Source organism: Ylistrum balloti, unplaced genomic scaffold (assembly GCF_031769215.1).
Source record: "Ylistrum balloti isolate Yb309-2 unplaced genomic scaffold, AGI_CSIRO_Ybal_v1 Utg369596, whole genome shotgun sequence".
Lineage (NCBI taxonomy): Eukaryota > Metazoa > Mollusca > Bivalvia > Pectinida > Pectinidae > Ylistrum > Ylistrum balloti.
Window position 1 is genome coordinate 295,846 of NW_026781879.1, and position 24,341 is coordinate 320,186.

General features: G+C 37.5%; 2 protein-coding genes across 4 annotated transcripts in view; both read left to right on the forward strand.

Annotated features, from left to right (window-relative positions):
• Window positions 1–21,058, forward strand: part of LOC132545516 (glutamate receptor ionotropic, NMDA 1-like) — a 32,497-nt gene extending 11,439 nt beyond the window's left edge. For 2 of the 3 annotated variants that reach the window (XM_060209202.1, XM_060209209.1), the window contains exons 8-18: window positions 396–497; window positions 890–1,001; window positions 3,708–3,832; window positions 3,990–4,154; window positions 5,657–5,891; window positions 6,680–6,828; window positions 7,426–7,583; window positions 8,300–8,472; window positions 8,768–8,878; window positions 10,995–11,140; window positions 20,771–21,058. In XM_060209202.1, coding sequence (XP_060065185.1) covers window positions 396–497; window positions 890–1,001; window positions 3,708–3,832; window positions 3,990–4,154; window positions 5,657–5,891; window positions 6,680–6,828; window positions 7,426–7,583; window positions 8,300–8,472; window positions 8,768–8,878; window positions 10,995–11,140; window positions 20,771–21,043 — 1,749 coding nt within the window. In that variant the 3' untranslated portion in view covers window positions 21,044–21,058. Of the gene's footprint in view, window positions 1–395; window positions 498–889; window positions 1,002–3,707; window positions 3,833–3,989; window positions 4,155–5,656; window positions 5,892–6,679; window positions 6,829–7,425; window positions 7,584–8,299; window positions 8,473–8,767; window positions 8,879–10,994; window positions 11,141–16,049; window positions 18,430–20,770 lie in introns of those variants that run through there. The other variant, XM_060209217.1, reaches the window with a different exon arrangement.
• Window positions 21,059–21,628: 570 nt separating this feature from the next.
• Window positions 21,629–23,590, forward strand: LOC132545386 (localization factor PodJL-like). Its single transcript, XM_060209072.1, has 2 exons — window positions 21,629–22,198; window positions 23,585–23,590. The coding sequence occupies exons 1-2, from the start codon at window positions 21,629–21,631 to the stop codon at window positions 23,588–23,590; spliced, it is 576 nt and encodes a 191-aa protein (XP_060065055.1).
• The last annotated feature ends 751 nt before the right edge of the window (window positions 23,591–24,341 follow it).

The window sequence follows — 24,341 nt, forward strand, 5'->3', positions numbered from 1 at the left end:
AAAAAGGGAACATGTCTGTCTCTATACAAAAGGAAAATACCTTGATACATAAACAAAATACTACAGATAAGGACAATTCTTGTTTGCCCATTTTCACCGCAAAAGGGAAAATGGATTTAAATGCAAATTGGGCATAACATCTAACCAACAATGAAGGCAATATTACGCTTTGAAAAAATGTAAATACAGAAAGGAGGAATATATTTCACCACCGATTAGAAAACAGGACGCCCATCATCTTTCAATAAAATAAGAGACTGTGATATAGGGACAAGGAAATACAGACACAAGTGCGCTGCATTTATAATTGTTTGTAATTATACAGAAAAAAAGAAAATCATGTTGAAAAAAAAAGCCAGACTTTTAGAAAAAGTGAAAACCACTCTATGTTTCAGGCTACAGAACCTGCTCTTCAGATCAAGAGTGAGAATAAGATTGTGTGGCCAGGAAACCTGATGGTGAAACCTAAAGGTGTCAAGATATCCACTCATCTCAAAGTAAGCACAGCATTGGTACAATTTTACAGTGGTCATTCAGCTCAGGATGAGTGGAAGGTTGTGTGTAAAAAGTAAGCACAGCATTGGTACAATTTTACAGTGGTCATTCAGCTCAGGATGAGTAGAAGGTTGTATGTAAAAAGTAAGCACAGCATTGGTACAATTTTACAGTGGTCATTCAGCTCAGGATGATCAGAAGGTTGTGTGTAAAAATGTTAGCTGAACTGACTCGCTCTTTCTGTTCGTAAAACTTTGTGAATATGTACATGATGAGTACAGAGTCTGTATGTAGCTGTTTATATAAAGTATGCTTGTGTTAATATACATTTCCACATTGTATGTTTAGGGATAGTAGAATTTATGATGACTGGGTTGTGCACATTGTTTTGTAGGTGGTAACTTTGAAAGCCACCCCATTTGTACACACAGAACTTATGTCAGAAAAAGGCACCTGTGAGGAAAGCAAGAATGAACGCGTATGTTGGAAAGTCAACTCTACAACAGGTGAGACATAGTTAACTCTACAACAGATGAGACATATTTAACTCTACAACAGGTGAGACATATTTAACTCTACAACAGGTGAGGCATATTTAACTCTACAACAGGTGAGGCAGATTTAATTCTACAACAGGTGAGACATATTTAACTCTACAACAGGTGAGACATATTTAACTCTACAACAGGTGAGACATATTTAACTCTACAACAGGTGAGGCATATTTAACTCTACAACAGGTGAGGCAGATTTAATTCTACAACAGATGAGACATATTTAACTCTACAACAGGTGAGGCATATTTAACTCTACAACAGATGAGACATATTTAACTCTACAACAGGTGAGACATATTTAACTCTACAACAGGTGAGGCAGATTTAATTCTACAACAGGTGAGACATAGTTAACTCTACAACAGGTGGGACATATTTAACTCTCCAACAGGTGAGGCAGATTTAATTCTACAACAGGTGAGAGAGTCTAAGTAAGACAACAGGTTAACTGTGACAACAGATAACATGGATTTAGCTTGAGAACAGGTGAGACAGATTTAGCTTGGTAACAGTTGAGACAAATTTAGCTTGGTAACAGTTGAGACAAATTTAGCTTGAGAACAGGTGAGATAAACTTCAATCTACTATAGGAGAGACAGACTAAACTCTACAACAGGTGGGACAGATTAAAATGTACAACAGGTGAGACATATTGAATCAGTCAACAGGTGAGACAAATTTAACTCTAAAACAGGTGAGGCAGATTTAATTCTACAACAGGTGAGACAGATTTAATTCTACAACAGGTGAGACATATTTAATTCTACAACAGGTGAGGCAGATTTAATTCTACAACAGGTGAGACAGATTTAATTCTACAACAGGTGAGACATAGTTAACTCTACAACAGGTGAGACATATTTAATTCTACAACAGTTGAGGCATATTTAACTCTACAACAGGTGAGACAGATTTAATAATTCTACAGCAGCTGATACAACAGCTGAGAGATATTTAACTCTACAACAGCTGAGAGATATTTAATTCTACAACAGGTGAGGCATATTTAACTCTACAACAGGTGAGGCAGATTTAATTCTACAACAGGTGAGACAGATTTAATTCTACAACAGGTGAGACATAGTTAACTCTACAACAGGTGAGACATATTTAATTCTACAACAGTTGAGGCATATTTAACTCTACAACAGGTGAGACAGATTTAATAATTCTACAGCAGCTGATACAACAGCTGAGAGATATTTAACTCTACAACAGCTGAGAGATATTTAATTCTACAACAGGTGAGGCATATTTAACTCTACAACAGGTGAGGCAGATTTAATTCTACAACAGGTGAGACAGATTTAATTCTACAACAGGTGAGACATATTTAACTCTACAACAGGTGAGACATATTTAATTCTACAACAGTTGAGGCATATTTAACTCTACAACAGGTGAGACAGATTTAATTCTACAACAGTTGAGGCATATTTAACTCTACAACAGGTGAGACAGATTTAATAATTCTACAGCAGCTGATACAACAGCTGAGAGATATTTAACTCTACAACAGCTGAGAGATATTTAATTCTACAACAGGTGAGGCATATTTAACTCTACAACAGGTGAGGCAGATTTAATTCTACAACAGGTGAGACAGATTTAATTCTACAACAGGTGAGACATAGTTAACTCTACAACAGGTGAGACATATTTAATTCTACAACAGTTGAGGCATATTTAACTCTACAACAGGTGAGACAGATTTAATAATTCTACAGCAGCTGATACAACAGCTGAGAGATATTTAACTCTACAACAGCTGAGAGATATTTAATTCTACAACAGGTGAGGCATATTTAACTCTACAACAGGTGAGACATATTTAACTCTACAACAGGTGAGGCAGATTTAATTCTACAACAGGTGAGACAGATTTAATTCTACAACAGGTGAGACATATTTAACTCTACAACAGGTGAGACATATTTAATTCTACAACAGTTGAGGCATATTTAACTCTACAACAGGTGAGACAGATTTAATAATTCTACAGCAGCTGATACAACAGCTGAGAGATATTTAACTCTACAACAGCTGAGAGATATTTAATTCTACAACAGGTGAGGCATATTTAACTCTACAACAGGTGAGACAGATTTAATTCTACAACAGGTGAGACATATTTAACTCTACAACAGGTGAGACATATTTAATTCTACAACAGGTGAGGCAGATTTAATTCTACAACAGGTGAGACAGATTTAATTCTACAACAGGTGAGACATATTTAACTCTACAACAGGTGAGACATATTTAATTCTACAACAGTTGAGGCATATTTAACTCTACAACAGGTGAGACAGATTTAATTCTACAACAGGTGAGACAGATTTAATAATTCTACAGCAGCTGATACAACAGCTGAGACAGACTTAATTCTACAACAGGTGAGGCAATCTTAAATAGACACACTCTTTGTTTGACCGATTGCAGATGAAGAAAACTATAATTGTGGCCCTTCTCAAATCTAATTCTATTGGAAAAACACTTTTTCAATTGCTTCATTTGTACATTGTAATTTAAGTCATCTTACTCTGTTACTCTGTTATTTCTGTAAATGTCACCACAAGCTGAGGTGATGATATGGCCCTTAGGCCCAGTATGTAACATTTCTCTACATTACAAAGTTACCTGTTCTTTTTACAGGGGAGAAAGTTGACTACTGTTGCTATGGTTACTGCATTGATATGTTGATAGACATCTCTATGAAAGTGAACTTTACTTTTGAACTACACCTGAGTACAGATAACTCCTTTGGCACTCTAACACGGGTAAGTATTTTGTCAAACTCTGTGAGTGAAATATTGATATTTTACCAACATTCTATTAAAAAGTCTCTCACAGGTGACATCAGTCCAGTATAGAAATCTTACCAGTAAAATCTTAAACAAGTAGGTGTCTCTGATGATGTGTGAATTTTGATTACAGAGTAACAACAGTAAGATGAAGACATGGAATGGAATGATTGGAGAACTGGTCAGCGAACAGTCAGACCTGATAGTAGCACCACTCACCATCAACCCAGAACGGGCCGAACACATTGACTTCTCCAAACCATTCAAGTACCAGGGTCTCATCATATTGGTCAAAAAGGTCAGAATCACATGTCAAAGTGCTTAATCTGTAAAAGTCACAGATAGCAATAACAGATCTAATAATGAATGTACAAGAAAAGTTACAGGTCAAAGAGAAGTATTCAGGAAAGGTTAAAGGTCAAGGAATCACAGATCAAGTAATTAATGTAGAGGAAAGGCTATTACTAAAAATAAATCTGTAAAAGGTTACAGGTCAAGGTATTCAGGAAAAGGTTACAGGTCAAGGTATTCAGGAAAAGGTTACAGGTCAAGTTATTCTGGAAAAGGTTACAGGTCAGGGTATTCAGGAAAAGGTTACAGGTCAAGGTATTCAGGTTTACTGTCAGTCTTCAGACATACCTTGAAGAGGGATGATTCACTGTCATTCTGCAGATGTACCTTGAAGGACGATGATTCGCTGTCAATCTTCAGATGTACCTTGAAGGACGATGATTCGCTGTCAATCTTCAGATGTACCTTGAAGGACGATGATTCGCTGTCAATCTTCAGATGTACCTTGAAGGACGATGATTCGCTGTCAATCTTCAGATGTACCTTGAAGGGCGATGATTCGCTGTCAATCTTCAGATGTACCTTGAAGGACGATGATTCGCTGTCAATCTTCAGATGTACCTTGAAGGGCGATGATTCGCTGTCAATCTTCAGATGTACCTTGAAGGGCGATGATTCGCTGTCAATCTTCAGATGTACCTTGAAGGACGATGATTCGCTGTCAATCTTCAGATGTACCTTGAAGGGCGATGATTCGCTGTCAATCTTCAGATGTACCTTGAAGGACGATGATTCGCTGTCAATCTTCAGATGTACCTTGAAGGGCGATGATTCGCTGTCAATCTTCAGATGTACCTTGAAGGGCGATGATTCGCTGTCAATCTTCAGATGTACCTTGAAGGACGATGATTCGCTGTCAATCTTCAGATGTACCTTGAAGGGCGATGATTCGCTGTCAATCTTCAGATGTACCTTGAAGGACGATGATTCGCTGTCAATCTTCAGATGTACCTTGAAGGGCGATGATTCGCTGTCAATCTTCAGATGTACCTTGAAGGGCGATGATTCGCTGTCAATCTTCAGATGTACCTTGAAGGACGATGATTCGCTGTCAATCTTCAGATGTACCTTGAAGGGCGATGATTCGCTGTCAATCTTCAGATGTACCTTGAAGGGCGATGATTCGCTGTCAATCTTCAGATGTACCTTGAAGGGCGATGATTCGCTGTCAATCTTCAGACGTACCTTGAAGGGCGATGATTCGCTGTCAATCTTCAGACGTACCTTGAAGGACGATGATTCGCTGTCAATCTTCAGACGTACCTTGAAGGACGATGATTCGCTGTCAATCTTCAGACGTACCTTGAAGGGCGAAGATTCAAAATCAAATGTCAAATCTTCAGGCATACCAGGAAGGAACATTCATTAAACAATGATTTTCCAACAAGGCTATTAAAGGGCACTGAGTATTTTTAACAGATACCATTGAAAGCATTTCGTTTGTTTCAGACTCAGAAGGATTCCAGTCTAGCATCCTTCCTGCAACCATTCCAGGACACACTGTGGATTCTGGTGGGCCTCTCTGTCCATGTAGTGGCATTAGTCCTGTATCTTCTCGACAGATTCTCTCCCTTTGGTCGCTTCAAGCTGGCCAAGAGTGACGATACAGAAGAGGATGCCCTCAACTTGTCTAGTGCAATGTGGTTTGCTTGGGGGGTGCTGCTCAACAGTGGCATAGGTGAAGGTAAGATGGTCACTCCTATTGTAGTGTTAAGGTGAATTACTGTGAGTGCAGTGTTAGAGTCAATGGTATTACAAACAGGGCAGTGTTAGAGTCAATGGTATCACAGACAGGGCAGTGTTAGAGTCAATGGTATCACAGACAGGGCAGTGTCAGAGTCAATGGTATCACAGACACGGCAGTGTTAGAGTCAATGTTATCACACACAGGGCAATAATAGAGTCAATGGTATCACACACAGGGCAGTGTTAGAGTCAATGTTATCACACACAGGGCAATGATAGAGCCAATGGTATCACAGACAGGGAAGTGTTAGAGTCAATGGTATCACAGACAGGGCAGTGTTTGAGTCAATGGTATCACAGACAGGGCAGTGTTAGAGTCAATGTTATCACACACAGGGCAATGATAGAGTCAATGGTATCACAGACACGGCAGTGTTAGAGTCAATGGTATCACAGACAGGGCAGTGTTAGAGTCAATGGTATCATAGACAGGGCAGTGTTTGAGTCAATGGTATCACAGACAGGGCATTGTTAGAGTCGATGGTATCACACACAGGGCAGTGTTTGAGTCAATGGTATCACAGACAGGGCAGTATTGGCATGGGATGGTATTGAGATTGGAGGGTAAATTCATGGGAATCAGGTATTTTGATATGTTGAGGAGATGCTGAAGCCTTGTTTATCAGTACAGGAAGAAATTTGGAAATCATCAGATAGACTTTGTAAATATAAGTATGATTATTCTACTACAATGTCTATACTGATACAGTTTTTTTATGGCTGCAGGAACTCCTCGCAGCTTCAGTGCCCGTGTACTAGGAATGGTCTGGGCCGGCTTTGCAATGATCATTGTGGCATCATACACTGCTAACCTGGCAGCCTTCTTAGTGCTGGACCGTCCAGAGGCCTCAATCACAGGGATTGATGATGCTAGGGTAGGTATCAGCTGGACTGTCCAGAGGCCTTAATCACGGGTATTGATGATGCTAGGGTAGGTATCAGCTGGACTGTCCAGAGGCCTTCATCACAGGGATTGATGATGCTAGGGTAGGTATCAGTTGGACTGTCTCGAGGCCTCAATCACGGGGATTGATGATTCTAGGGTAGGTATCAGCTGGACTGTCCAGAGGCCTCAATCATTGGGATTGATGATGCTAGGGTAGGTATCAGCTGGAATGTCCAGAGGCCTTAATCACGGGGATTGATGATGCTAGGGTAGGTATCAGCTGGACCGTCCAGAGGCCTCAATCACGGGGATTGATGATGCTAGGGTAGGTATCAGCTGGACTGTCCAGAGGCCTTAATCACGGGGATTGATGATGCTAGGGTAGGTATCAGCTGGACTGTCCAGAGACCTCATTCAAAGATATTGATGGTACAAGAGGTAGGTATCAGCTGGGTTGATATATAAATCATTCATTAGCTATATCAGGGTAACACAACCAGTTTACTTTTATCTAGTAATTCTGTATCAGGACACTCTATTGTCAGTCTTTAGGTGATATTAAGTTTGATATTTTTGTGTGTTACAGCTGCGTAACCCTAATGAAAACTTTAAGTATGCTACTGTGAAGAACAGTGCTGTAGAGATGTACTTCAAGAGACAAGTGGAGTTATCTACAATGTATCGCCAGATGGAAACAAGAAACTATCGTACAGCTGAGGATGCCATTAATGAGGTGAAGAAAGGGTATGTTTCACAACTACTCATCTAAATCACGACAGTTGTACAATTGATAGATGGTTTAACTAACTTGAAGCGCCAATGTGAGCTTATGTCATACACTTGGTGTGCTAATCATATTGTGATATTTGCTGACACCTGTAACACATGTTGACATCAATATGATATTTGCTGACACCTGTAACACATGTTGACATCAGTGTGATAGTTGTTGACACCTGTAACACATGTTGACATCAATATGATAGTTGTTGACACCTGTAACACATGTTGACATCAATATGATAGTTGTTGACACCTGTAACACATGTTGATTCTTGTAAGATATTTTTGACACCTGTAATACATGTTGACATCAATGTGATAGCTGTTGACGCCTGTAACACATGTTGACATCAATATGATAGTTATTGACACCTGTAACACATGTTGATTCTTGTAAGATATTTTTGACAACTGTAATACATGTTGACATCAATGTGATAGCTGTTGACACCTGTAACACATGTTGACATTTGTGATTTTAGTTGACACCTGCTCTACATATTGACATCAATATAAAAGTTTTTGACACCTGTAACACATGTTGACATCAATATGATAGTTATTGACACCTGTAACACATGTTGACACCAATGTGATAGTTGTTGACACCTGTAACACAACTTGTAAGAATTTGACACATCATGACAATTGTTGATACTTGTGTTTTGTTCTGGTAGTGAGCTACAAGCCTTTATCTGGGATTCATCGCGTCTGGAGTATGAAGCTGCCAAGGACTGTGAGCTAATCACAGCTGGGGAATTGTTTGGCCGGTCAGGTCTAGGTATTGGCCTCCGAAAGAAAAGTCCTTGGACGCATGACATCTCGATGGCAATTCTCAAACTCCATGAACGTAAGTTCTGGTCCTATGTTAGACTGGTTTAGATCCATCCTTGGTGACTTGTAAAATGTCACATCATTTTAAGTTCTCAACACTTTATGTCCATCACTTTCCCAGGCCTTTTCATCTCTCCATAACATTTAGCCCAAACCAAAATAGATCACAAGAAAATTGGTTATATTGAATAGGGTGTAACCTAAAATCTGTAGTTGTCTCCCTTATTTTGTCATGTTATGTAAAGTTGTGTGAGATTCCTTCATTTAGAAGAACTTTTAGACATTGCTGGCGTCTTATGTACTTTTGACAGGAGGCCGAATGGAGGAACTGGATAATAAATGGATTCTCAATGAAAGTACTGACTGCTCCGAGAGTGAAAGAGATTCGGCTCCTGCCACACTAGGTCTAACAAACATGGCTGGTAAGTATCTGACAGTGTTTTGATTAAAGTGTAGATATAGGTATCCACCACTGCTTTACATATTGTCAAGTATGTATATACAATGTATACCTGTATATGTAGAAATTGTAGTGTATAGTTACACATAGTAGTATATACATACAGTATAGTATATACATACAGTATAGTGTATACATACAGTATAGTATATACATACAGTATAGTGTATACATACAGTATAGTGTATACATACAGTATAGTATATACATACAGTATAGTGTATACATACAGTATAATGTATACATACAGTATAGTGTATACATACAGTATAGTATATACATACAGTATACAGTGTAGTGTATACATACAGTATAGTGTATACGTACAGTATAGTGTATACATACATAGTGTATACATACAGTGTAGTGTATACATACAGTATAGTGTATATGTACCATATAGTATATACATACAGCAGTATAGTATATACATACAGTATAATGTATACATACAGTATAGTGTATACATACAGTGTAGTGTATACATACAGTATAGTGTATACGTACAGTATATACATACAGTATATACATACAGTATAGTGTACAGTATACATACAGTATAGTGTATACATACAGTATAGTGTATATGTACCATATAGTATATACATATAGCAGTATAGTATATACATACAGTATAATGTATACATACAGTATAGTGTATACATACAGTGTAGTGTATACATACAGTATAGTGTATACATACAGTATAGTATATACATACAGTGTAGTGTATACAGTATAGTATATACATACAGTATAGTATATACATACAGTGTAGTATATACATACAGTATAGTATATACATACAATATAGTGTATACATACAGTATAGTGTATACATACAGTATAGTATATACATACAGTATAGTGTATACATACAGTATAGTATATACATAAAGTATAGTATATACATGCAGTATAGTATATACATACAGTATAGTGTATACATACAGTGCAGTGTATACATACAGTATAGTGTATACATACAGTGTAGTGTATACATACAGTATAGTGTACAGTATACATACAGTATAGTGTATACATACAGTATAGTGTATACATACAGTGTAGTGTATACATACAGTATAGTGTATACATACAGTGTATTGTATACATACAGTATAGTGTATTCATACAGTATAGTATACATAAAGTATAGTATATACATACAGTATAGTGTATACATACAGTATAGTGTATACGTACAGTATAGTATATACATACAGTATAGTGTACAGTATACATACAGTATAGTGTATACATACAGTGTAGTGTATACATACAGTATAGTGTATACATACAGTATAGTGTATACATACAGAGTAGTGTATACATACAGTATAATGTATACATACAGTGTAGTGTATACATACAGTATAATGTATACATACAGTATAGTATACATACAGTATAATGTATACATACAGTATAGTATATACATACAGTATAGTGTACAGTATACATACAGTATAGTGTATACATACAGTATAGTGTATACATACAGTATAGTGTATACATACAGTATAGTGTATACATACAGAGTAGTGTATACATACAGTATAGTGTATACATACAGTATAGTGTATACATACAGAGTAGTGTATACATACAGTATAGTGTATACATACAGTATAGTGTATACATACAGTATAATGTATACATACAGTGTAGTGTATACATACAGTATAATGTATATATACAGTATAATGTATACATACAGTATAGTGTATACATACAGAGTAGTGTATACATACAGTATAGTGTATACATACAGTGTAGTGTATACATACAGTGTAGTGTATACATACAGTATAGTGTATACATACAGTATAGTGTATACATACAGAGTAGTGTATACATACAGTATAGTGTATACATACAGTATAGTGTATACATACAGCAGTATAGTGTATACATACAGTATAGTATATACATACAGTATAATGTATACATACAGTGAATAACAGGTACATTCATTGATATCAAACTTGCTTGAGTTTTTTTTCCAAGATATAATCTTAACATAGCAGTAAATTCTTCAATACATTTGTTGATAACTTAATCAATGTTGTATTCAGGGGTGTTTATGATGGTGGCCGGAGGAATAGTTGCGGGTGTCATCCTCATTTTCGTGGAAATAGCATACAAACGGCATCGAGGATTAAAGGAAAAGGAGTTAGAACTGGCACGAAATGCTGCAGACAGGTGGAGGGGTAATATAGAGGTAAGTAATGATGACAGGTGGAGGGGTAATATAGAGGTAAGTAATGATGACGAGTGTGTGGGTGGAGGGGTAATATAGAGGTAAGTAATGATGACGAGTGTGTGGGTGGAGGGGTAATATAGAGGTAAGTAATGATGACAGGTGGAGGGGTAATATAGAGGTAAGTGTTGATGACAGGTGGAGGGTTAATATAGAGGTAAGTAATGATGACAGGTGGAGGGGTAATATAGAGGTAAGTAATGATGACAGGTGGAGGGGTAATATAGAGGTAAGTAATGATGACAGGTGGAGGGGTAATATAGAGGTAAGTGTTGATGACAGGTGGAGGGGTAATATAGAGGTAAGTAATGATGACAGGTGGAGGGGTAATATAGAGGTAAGTAATGATGACAAGTGTGTGGGTGGAGGGGTAATATAGAGGTAAGTAATGATGACGAGTGTGTGGGTGGAGGGGTAATATAGAGGTAAGTGTTGATGACAGGTGGAGGGGTAATATAGAGGTAAGTGTTGATGACAGGTGGAGGGGTAATATAGAGGTAAGTGTTGATGACAGGTGGAGGGGTAATATAGAGGTAAGTGTTGATGACAGGTGGAGGGGTAATATAGAGGTAAGTGTTGATGACAGGTGGAGGGGTAATATAGAGGTAAGTGTTGATGACAGGTGGAGGGGTAATATAGAGGTAAGTAATGATGACGAGTGTGTGGGTGGAGGGGTAATATAGAGGTAAGTGTTGATGACAGGTGGAGGGGTAATATAGAGGTAAGTGTTGATGACAGGTGGAGGGGTAATATAGAGGTAAGTGTTGATGACAGGTGGAGGGGTAATATAGAGGTAAGTGTTGATGACAGGTGGAGGGGTAATATAGAGGTAAGTAATGATGACAGGTGGAGGGGTAATATAGAGGTAAGTAATGATGACAGGTGGAGGGGTAATATAGAGGTAAGTAATGATGACAGGTGGAGGGGTAATATAGAGGTAAGTAATGATGACAGGTGGAGGGGTAATATAGAGGTGTAATGATGACAGGTGGAGGGGTAATATAGAGGTAAGTAATGATGACAGGTGGAGGGGTAATATAGAGGTAAGTAATGATGACAGGTGGAGGGGTAATATAGAGGTAAGTAATGATGACAGGTGGAGGGGTAATATAGAGGTAAGTAGGGTTGGCAGGACAAATTTATATGAATTTTATCACTTCAACTTACTGACAGGGTTGTTACCAGTCACTGCAGCTAACCTATAGGAATGTTACCAGTTACTATAACTAACCTATAGGAATGTTACCAGTTACTAAAAATAACCTACAGGAATGTTACCAGTTACTACAACTAACCTACAGGAATGTTACATGTTACTAAAAATAACCTACAGGAATGTTACCAGTTACTACAACCAAGCTACAAGAATGTTACCAGTTACTATAACTAACCTACAGGAAGGTTACATGTTACCACAACTAACCTACAGGAATGTTACCAGTTACCACATCTAACCTACAAGAATGTTACCAGTTACTATGACTAACCTACAGGAAGGTTACATGTTACTACAACTTACCTACAGGAATGTTACCAGTTACTATAACTAACCTATAGGAATGTTACCAGTTACCACATCTAACCTACAAGAATGTTACCAGTTACTATGACTAACCTACAGGAATGTTACCAGTTACTATAACTAACCTACAGGAATGTTACCAGTTACTACATGTTACCACAACTAACCTACAGGAATGTTACATGTTACTACAACTAACCTGCAGGAAGGTTACATGTTACCACAACTAACCTACAGGAATGTTATCAGTTACTATAACTGACCTACAGGAATGTTACATGTTACTAAAAATAACCTACAGGAATGTTACCAGTTACTATAACTAACATACAGGAATGTTACCAGTTACTACATGTTACCACAACTAATCTACAGGAATGTAACATGTTACTACAACTAACTTACAGGAATGTTACCAGTTACTACAACTAACCTACAGGAATGTTACATGTTACCACAACTAACCTTCAGAAATGTTACTTGTTACTACAACTAACCTACAGGAGTGTTAAATGTTGCCACAACTAACTTACAGGAATGTTACCAGTTACCACAACTAACCTACAGGAATGTTACCAGTTACTACAACTAACCTACAGGAATGTTACCAGTTACTACAACTAACCTACAGGAATGTTACCAGTTACTACAACTAACCTACAGGAATGTTACCAGTTACTACAACTAACCTACAGGAATGTTACCAGTCACTGCAGCTAACCTATAGGAATGTTACCAGTTACTATAACTAACCTATAGGAATGTTACCAGTTACTACAACTAACCTACAGGAATGTTACCTGTTACTACAGCTAACCTACAGGAATGTTACATGTTACTACAATTAACCTACAGGAATGTTACCAGTTACTATAACTAACCTACAGGAATGTTACCAGTTACTACAACCAAGCTACAAGAATGTTACCAGTTACTATAACTAACCTACAGGAAGGTTACATGTTACCACAACTAACCTACAGGAATGTTACCAGTTACCACATCTAACCTACAAGAATGTTACCAGTTACTATGACTAACCTACAGGAAGGTTACATGTTACTACAACTTACCTACAGGAATGTTACCAGTTACTATAACTAACCTATAGGAATGTTACCAGTTACCACATCTAACCTACAAGAATGTTACCAGTTACTATGACTAACCTACAGGAATGTTACCAGTTACTATAACTAACCTACAGGAATGTTACCAGTTACTACATGTTACCACAACTAACCTACAGGAATGTTACATGTTACTACAACTAACCTGCAGGAAGGTTACATGTTACCACAACTAACCTACAGGAATGTTATCAGTTACTATAACTGACCTACAGGAATGTTACATGTTACTAAAAATAACCTACAGGAATGTTACCAGTTACTATAACTAACATACAGGAATGTTACCAGTTACTACATGTTACCACAACTAATCTACAGGAATGTAACATGTTACTACAACTAACTTACAGGAATGTTACCAGTTACTACAACTAACCTACAGGAATGTTACATGTTACCACAACTAACCTTCAGAAATGTTACTTGTTACTACAACTAACCTACAGGAGTGTTAAATGTTGCCACAACTAACTTACAGGAATGTTACCAGTTACCACAACTAACCTACAGGCATGTTACCAGTCACTACAACTAACTTTCAGAAATGTTACCAGTTACTACAACCAACCTACAGGAATGTTACCAGTTACTACAACTAACTTACAGAAATGTTACCAGTTACTACATGTTACCACAACTAACCTACAGGAATGTTACATGTTACTACAACTAACCTGCAGGAAGGTTACATGTTACCACAACTAACCTACAGGAATGTTATCAGTTACTATAACTGACCTACAGGAATGTTACATGTTACTAAAAATAACCTACAGGAATGTTACCAGTTACTATAACTAACATACAGGAATGTTACCAGTTACTACATGTTACCACAACTAACCTACAGGAATGTAACATGTTACTACAACTAACTTACAGGAATGTTACCAGTTACTACAACTAACCTACAGGAATGTTACATGTTACCACAACTAACCTTCAGAAATGTTACTTGTTACTACAACTAACCTACAGGAATGTTAAATGTTGCCACAACTAACTTACAGGAATGTTACCAGTTACCACAACTAACCTACAGGCATGTTACCAGTCACTACAACTAACTTACAGAAATGTTACCAGTTACTACAACCAACCTACAGGAATGTTACCAGTTACTACAACTAACTTACAGAAATGTTACCAGTTACTACATGTTACCACAACTAACCTACAGGAATGTTACCAGTTACTACAACTAACCTTCAGGAATGTTACCAGTTACTATAACTAACCTACAGGAATGTTACCAGTTACTACAACTAACCTACAGGAATGTTACCTGTTACTACAACTAACCTACAGGAATGTTACCTGTTACTACAATTAACCTACAGGGATATTGCATATTACTAAAAATAACCTACAGGAATGTTACATGTTACTATTACTAACCTACTACAGGAATGTTACCAGTTACTACAACCAAGCTACAAGAATGTTACCAGTTACTTTAACTAACCTACAGGAAGGTTACATGTTACCACAACTAACCTACAGGAATGTTACCAGTTACCACATCTAACCTACAGGAATGTTACCAGTTACTACTACTAACCTACAGGAATGTTACCAGTTACTATAACTAACCTACAGGAATGTTACCAGTTACCACATCTAACCTACAGGAATGTTACCAGTTACTACTACTAACCTACAGGAATGTTACCATTTACTATAACTAACCTACAGGAATGTTACCAGTTACTACAACTAACCTACAGGAATGTTACCAGTTACTATAACTAACCTACAGGAATGTTACCAGTTACTATAACTAACCTACAGGAATGTTACCAGTTACTACTACTAACCTACAGGAATGTTACCAGTTACTACTACTAACCTACAGGAATGTTACCAGTTACTACTACTAACCTACAGGAATGTTACCAGTTACTATAACTAACCTACAGGAATGTTACCAGTTACTACTACTAACCTACAGGAATGTTACCAGTTACTATAAATAACCTACAGGAATGTTACCAGTTACTACATCTAACCTACAAGAATGTTACCTGTTGATACAGAAGTAACTGCTATTAGTGATGGATGTCCTTTGGAAATAAAGATTATGAACATAAAGAAAGAAATATGATGCAGATAATGTGACAATGTCCTGCTTTTTGACATTTTTTAGAACTAACACAAATGGTAACTGAACTACTACCAATATCACATTACATATACGTACTGTATATGCTTACAGAAAAAGAAGCAACTGCGTGAATCCTGGAACTTTCTCCGAGCTCTGAAGGATGAAAATCAGGCTGAATCAAGTCAGAAATATGGAAAAGAAGCAAAAGATCTTTGATTTGTAGTGTTATATTGTATTATTCATGTACATGTGTCTTATAATTGAATTACTAATATGATTGTTTCTAGACAAACGTTAATTATATAAGACGAGGATGTATACACCAGGTTAATCTATAATCATAACATGGTGTTAATATTGTCTAATTATATAGTAGATATAAAGTGTAGTCTTCTAATCAAAGTATAACAGATATTGAAATTATATATTTATATATATATACATTTGACAGTGCCCTTTGTGATTATATGTAACACATTTGACAGGGAACTTTGTGATAATTGTTCGACATATTTGACAGTGCCCTTTATGACTATTGTTTGACATGTTTGACAGTGTCCTTTGTGGTCATTGTTTGACATGTTTGACAGTGCTCTTTGTGGTCATTGTTTGACATGTTTGACAGTGCCCTTTGTGGTCATTGTTTGACATGTTTGACAGTGCCATTTGTGGTCATTGTTTAACATGTTTGACAGTGTCCTTTGTGGTCATTGTTTGACATGTTTGACAGTGCCCAATGTGATAATTGTTTGACATGTTTGACAGTGCCCTTTGTGATAATTGTTTGACATGTTTGACAGTGCCCTTTGTGATAATTGTTTGACAGTGCCCTTTGTGATAATTGTTTGACATGTTTGACAGTGCCCTTTGATGTTGTGTTTCACTTGAAAGACATATCCATTCCCTGTTACCCCTTTATTAGCCCACCATCATCAGATGGTGAGCTATTCACATCGCCCTACATCGGTAGTCCATCCGTCCGTCTGTAAACTAATTTTGTTATCACCGAGAATCACTGAATGGATCTTTCTTAAATTTCATATGTATGTTTACCCTTGATTTTGAAATTGATCAGAAAAACAAAATGGCTGACAGGTGGCCATCTTGGATTTTGATATGCAAGATTGTTATCACTATTTCTTAAGAAATATTTGATGGATCTCTCTCAAATTTCATATGTGTGTTCCCTTTTGTCTCTACTTGTGCTCGTTTGATAATGGATTTGGCAGGTAAAGATTATCATCACTATTCCTGCAAAGGAATGTTAAAATTTTTCATCATTAAGAGCAAAATCAGAGAAGAGAGAGGAAAAAGATGGGAAAAGTTCTAATTGTTAAAGAGCAAATAAAGATCAAACAATGGTGGGTGCCAAGATCCCTGTGGGATTTCTTGTCCATAAATAGTCCTGGTTTTCTAACAAAGTGTAATACCATTTATGATTGTTTTTATTTATTGTGAGTGTGGTTTATTTATTTTTATTATTTAAAATTTTGTATTTTTGATGTGAGGAATTATTCACAAAGATCATGAACCACTTAATTTTATGTTTATGTGTAGTATGACAGGTGATGTAATAATTTAAATCACTAATTTTTAAGTGTTAATTAATTGACCATATATGGTATGACTGTGTGACGTGTGTATGGTTAGAATTCCCACATAGAGCCAAAATGTGCATTTGATAATACAAACACTCATTTTAGGCAAATACTGCAAAATGATTGTGTGAAATGAGTCTAGAGAACTCACACCATGTGTCTATCTTAGACTAAGTCTAGAGATCTCACACCATGTGTCTGTCGTAGACTAAGTTTAGAGATCTGACATCATGTGTCTATCTTAGACTAAGTCTAGAGATCTCACACCATGTGTCTGTCGTAGACTAAGTCTAGAGATCTCACACCAAGTGTCTGTCGTAGACTAAGTCTAGAGATCTCACACCATGTGTCTGTCATAGACTAAGTCTAGAGATCTCACACCTTGTGTCTGTCATAGACTAAGTCTAGAGATCTCACACCATGTGTCTGTCATAGACTAAGTCTAGAGATCTCACACCATATGTCTGTCGTAGACTAAGTCTAGAGATCTCACACCTTGTGTCTGTCGTAGACTAAGTCTAGAGTCTCACACCATGTGTCTGTCGTAGACTAAGTCTAGAGATCTCACACCATGCGTCTGTCTTAGACTAAGTCTGAAGATCTGACATCATGTGTCTATCTTAGACTAAGTCTAGAGTCTCACACCATATGTCTATCTTGGACTAAGTTCAAACATCTCACACCATGTGTCTATCTTAGACTAAGTTCAAACATCTCACACCATGGATAAATAAGTCGCTGATTTCAACACTGATCAGAGAATATTGAAGTGAATAGGTCCCTGATTTTATTCCTGGCTAGAGAAAGATTTATTCAGAATCTATGTTGTGTATTGGTTTTAATTAATTTGACACAGTTGGATATTCACACTAATAAAATTTCTTATGAAATTATACAAACTTTGTTATTTTTTTTTTCAAAGTTATCAATGTAAAAGTAGTGGGCTCTACGTAGCCACATATGATTGATTGACATAATGGTACAAGTATAGACAATAAACTGATATGTATTTTACATCATTACTACTAGTGTGTAGTCTTCTACCATTGGATGAGGCTTTGAAAATGACAGTTTTTGTTGTGTCTAGAAAAATATAGAATATTGATGGCCAGCAGGAGAGATTTGATATTTGTTTCAAACTGTGACACTGAAGCAAGAAAGAATGGGATTCAAGAAAAAAATTGCAAGATGAATTTTCCTACCTGTATGTTCAGAAGTCTGCTGACGAATTCACCTACCTGTATGTTCAGAAGTCTGCTGACAAATTTTCCAACCTGTATATTCAGAAGTCTGCTGACGAATTTTCCTACCTGTTTGTTCAGACGTCTGCTGACAAATTCTCCTACCTGTATGTTCAGAAGTCTGCTGACAAATTTTCCTACCTGTATGTTCAGAAGTCTGCTGACAAATTTTCCTACCTGTATGTTCAGAAGTCTGCTGACGAATTCTCCTACCTGTATGTTCAGAAGTCTGCTGACAAATTTTCCTACCTGTATGTTCAGAAGTCTGCTGACAAATTTTCCTACCTGTATGTTCAGAAGTCTGCTGACGAATTCACCTACCTGTATGTTCAGAAGTCTGCTGACAAATTTTCCAACCTGTATATTCAGAAGTCTGCTGACGAATTCTCCTACCTGTATGTTCAGAAGTCTGCTGACGAATTCTCCTACCTGTATGTTCAGAAGTCTGCTGACGAATTCTCCTACCTGTATGTTCAGACGTTTGCTGTCATTAAGTATGTCCATTTGAACTTTGGAAGAGGTCATTTGTATTTTTCTTCAGAACCTACAGGTCTTAGAGGACAAACCAATAACAGTGTAATAAGGAAACATAAAGGAACCAATGAATGCATTGCACGATGTCAGTCTGTCTTAGATTTTCAGCATCAGTTGGTGTGAATCTTTTAAGATGGTCAGATCAATCATTGTCTTCACCAGACTTCATTCATTTGTGAGCTAGCTCACCTCCATTCCCCAGTCTTTCCGTCATTTGGTTTGTTTTAGGTAGTTCTTGAATATTTTAGATGTATATAGTCATGAAGTGGAAAGGTATCATTTACTTTCATTTTTAATAGTTCTCTATTGTGTTAGCAATTCTTGTCACCTGGGTTGTTTCTGTAGTTAGGCATGGCATTTAATTCCTAATCAGATTATTACATCTTGATCTTGCTAATGGATCTTCTCCAGCTGAATTTTCATGTCATACTTCTACAACTTTCAGTCCCTGCAAAGGTTTTGGGACCTGTGGTTACTACTTAGGCTGTGGGACCTGTGGTTCCCACTTAAGACCCTTGGATTTCTGGTCCTCACTTAGGCTGTGGGACATTTGGTTCCCACTTAAGACCCTTGGATTTCTGGTCCTCACTTAGGCTGTGGGACATGTGGTTTCCACTTAAGACCCTTGGACTTCCAGTCCATACTTAAGCTCTGAGTCGTGTGGTTTCCACCTAAGACTCCTGGACATCCGATCCTCACTTAGGCTCTGGGACATGTGGTTCCCACCTAAGACTCTTGGACTTCTGGTCCTCACTTAGGCTGTGGGACCTGTGGTTCCCTCTTAAGACTCTTGGATTTCCAGTCCTCACTTAAGCTCTGGAACCTCCAGTCTCCTTGGAACCTCCAGTTCCAGTATAGACTAGAGGACTTCCAGTCTCTTGTCTAGGTAATTTTATGGTGCTAGTTACTGGAAACTAGTTCTGTCTGTTGTGTCGAGATGATCTAGAGATATACAAGAATCTGAAGTTATATCTCAAGCACCTTTTCCTACAGACGCAGCCCCAAGAGAGCCAAAGTATTTATAAATTTGAATGTATTTGTTCTGTACTGAGAAGCTGTGTGTGATTTAGGTTTGTCGGTGAGAGATACAAAGTAGGTATGTTAATATGGATGTATATATCTTACAGTGTTTGGAGGTAGAATAGCAATAAAATCTGAGGCATCTAACTTAGTAATCCTGACACTGAATAGTTGTATGCTTTTATGGATTTGAGAAACCTTGGTAATAACAAGACACTTGAAACATTTTCAGAATCATTACTACGTATATGCAGTAAGAATATCATGTTTGGGAACAATTTAAGTTCTTTTAGTTTAACTATTTCCAAGGAAAACTGGTTCTTATGTATTTTATGCATCATGTTATTTATCGAGATTGTTATCATAGTAAGTAACAAAAAGTCCTAGTAACTCTGACATTTGATAATGATATTAAGCATGTCCTGTTGTATATCTACAGAAACGTCGTACACTGAGACAAACTCTCCAGAGGCAGAGAGATGAACAGTTGGCTTCTAATGCACTAGGTGCTAAGTTCCTGGCAGCACCGGAGGGAAATGGCACCACACTGGGTGAGGGGCATCACCAAGGTCACCGCCTGTCCTATACAGAGGCCACAGGAAGTAGACTGTATGCCCCACCCCCTGGGGCAATGGCTCACTCCAACACCAGGTCTGTCACTATCAACAACCCTGCCTACTCCTCTGAACACCATGATGATAATCTTGTATGAAGGTCACCACAATGATAGCTATATAGAAAATAAGATCGATAGTTTGTCAGTAGTCAAGGGAGACTACTGATGGTCTTCCATATTTACAATGTTGAATTTATTAAGGATAAACAAGTGGTGTCTATACCGGTGGACCTCCATTTTGTTGGACGTTAGCAGGTGAACGTCAGATTTGTGTCAAAAGCATTATGTCTCTATCAGAAATGCTGACTGTGGAGGTGACAATGACTTACTCAGCAGTTTCTGGGAGAATTGTTCACCTGTGTGTAGGACGTTGATATAAGGATAGGTCTTTCATACATTGTTAGCTGATATTATGTGTCTCTGAGGCATTTTAAAGTTTAATCAAAGAAATATTATTTTACCATGTATAGTGATGTTTTATGTGAAATTACTATTGGAGAGTGCTGTGGCAATCTTGATGGACAGATTGGAGGGTGAGGGCGCCATCTTGATGGACAGATTAGAGGAGCTGAGGCCACGTTGACCGACAGATTGGAGAGAGATGAGGCCACGTTGACTGACAGATTGGAGAGAGCTGAGGCCACGTTGACTGACAGATTGGAGAGAGCTGAGGCTATCTTGATGGACAGATTGGAGCGAGCTGTGGCCAAGTTGGTGGACAGATTGGAGAGAGCAGTGGCCACGCTGACAGACAGATTGGAGAGAGATGAGGCCACGTTTACAGACAGATTGGAGAGAGATGAGGCCACATTGGTGGACAGATTGGAGAGAGCTGAGGCCACATTGACTGACAGATTGGAGAGAGATGAGGCCACGTTGACTGACAGATTGGAGAGAGATGAGGCCACGTTGACTGACAGATTGGAGAGAGATGAGGCCACATTGACTGACAGATTGGAGAGAGCTGAGGCCACGTTGACTGACAGATTGGAGAGAGATGAGGCTGTGTTTGTGGACAGATTGGAGAGAGCTGAGGCCACGTTGACAGACAGATTGGAGAGAGCTGTGGCCACATTGACTGACAGATTGGAGAGAGCTGAGGCCACGTTGACTGACAGATTGGAGAGAGCTGAGGCCATGTTGGTGGACAGATTGGAGAGAGATGAGGCCACGTTGACTGACAGATTGGAGAGAGATGACGCCACGTTGACTGACAGATTGGAGAGAGATGAGGCCACGTTGACTGACAGTGTAAATTATTTGTTATTCATATTTAGTAAACAGTGTTTTTTTCTTGTTATAAAATGTGGTATAATCTGTTTATATGAGGATATTGACAACATGAATTTTTATCAAGTTATCGGTGGACCAAGTCTTAAAAAATTACCACCCTTATATAGACAAAAATTCAAAATAAAAAAGAACTCTATATACCATGACTACATTAACAGCAGAACAAATTCAGAAGAATTCTTTATACCATGTCTGTAGTCTACCGGTATATAGACTTTACCATTAGATATCCATTGTTATGTCTGCACTCATTTTACTCTCACAGCTATCGAGATTGATATATAACCTTAATAAGAATCAGGTGTGGTAAATATGATGGGGATGCTTAGTAACATTTTCTACAATGATAAAGGTGTATATTTTTCTTGATACTGGGACCAAACACAATGTATTTAGGGTGACACATCAACAGTGTGTGGAACTGTAACATCTACTAACCATTTATTTTAGATAGAAAAATGTATTCAAATTTGGAAAATTGATTTTCATACTTTGGGATCAATTAGAATAAACTTGTTGATATATATATATCACTAAAACTGCTGTGTTACAATGTCACATAACCAAATCAATATATAACTTAGAATCATTGATTGAAGTAGGTATTGTTGATATCAGTTGAAGATGCTTGCTGTTTTTCCATACCTACTTTATATAAATGATAATTAAATTGTTTTCATACATTGTCCCAGGGTTTTATTACTGGCCATGAGGTTCTACATTATCAGTGTGTTGTAGAATAATCCTGTTACAATTCTGTTTTTTCCTTTGGTTGTGATTTTTACTCTGGGTGTGATAATTATATTGGATACTCCTGGGATTTCAGATTAGCTGAACTATTCCTAAATAAGGGATCAAGTCATTAAGGTGAAAAATTTAATATCTTACTGTTTCATTGCAATTAAAGCCATACATGTGGTACATATGTCCTAATAGGTTAGGACTGAGTTGTAAGAACAGTATGTACAGGTGTACTCCTACATGGTACATATCTCCAAATTGATTAGAACTCCTACCTGGTACTTATGTCCAAATTGATTAGGACCGAGTTGTAAGTACAGTATGTACTGTTGTACTGGTGAACTCCTATGTGGTACATATGTCCAAATTGATTAGGACTGAGTTGTAAGTACAGTATGTACTGTTGTACTCCTACATGGTACTCATTACACAGAACAATTATTAACCTCACAATGTATATGTAAAATGTTTTTTTACGTTGTATATATGAATTATAACTTTTAGATTTAACGAATTATATCAGTAATTTACTCATTTATTAAACAGATGTTGACTTCCTATCATAGAAATATTTCATTTTACAATGTTGTGATCTCTTTACAGCTATGATACTAAAACCCTATTATTTCATTCTGTTCCTTTACTGATTAATCTGTATTGTATGGCTGTGTCCCTATGGTACTGTATTGTATGGCTGTGTCCCTATGGTACTGTATTGTATGGCTGTGTCCCTATGATACTGTATTGTATGGCTGTGTCCCTATGATACTGTATTGTATGGCTGTGTCCCTATGATACTGTATTGTATGGCTGTGTCCCTATGGTACTGTATTGTATGGCTGTGTCCCTATGGTACTGTATTGTATGGCTGTGTCCCTATGATACTGTATTGTATGGCTGTGTCCCTATGATACTGTATTGTATGGCTGTGTCCCTATGATACTGTATTGTATGGCTGTGTCCCTATGATACTGTATTGTATGGCTGTGTCCCTATGATACTGTATTGTATGGCTGTGTCCCTATGATACTGTATTGTATGGCTGTGTCCCTCCCTATGATACTGTATTGTATGGCTGTGTCCCTATGATACTGTATTGTATGGCTGTGTCCCTATGATACTGTATTGTATGGCTGTGTCCCTATGATACTGTATTGTATGGCTGTGTCCCTATGATACTGTATTGTATGGCTGTGTCCCTATGATACTGTATTGTATGGCTGTGTCCCTATGATACTGTATTGTATGGCTGTGTCCCTATGATACTGTATTGTATGGCTGTGTCCCTATGATACTGTATTGTATGGCTGTGTCCCTATGATACTGTATTGTATGGCTGTGTCCCTATGATACTGTATTG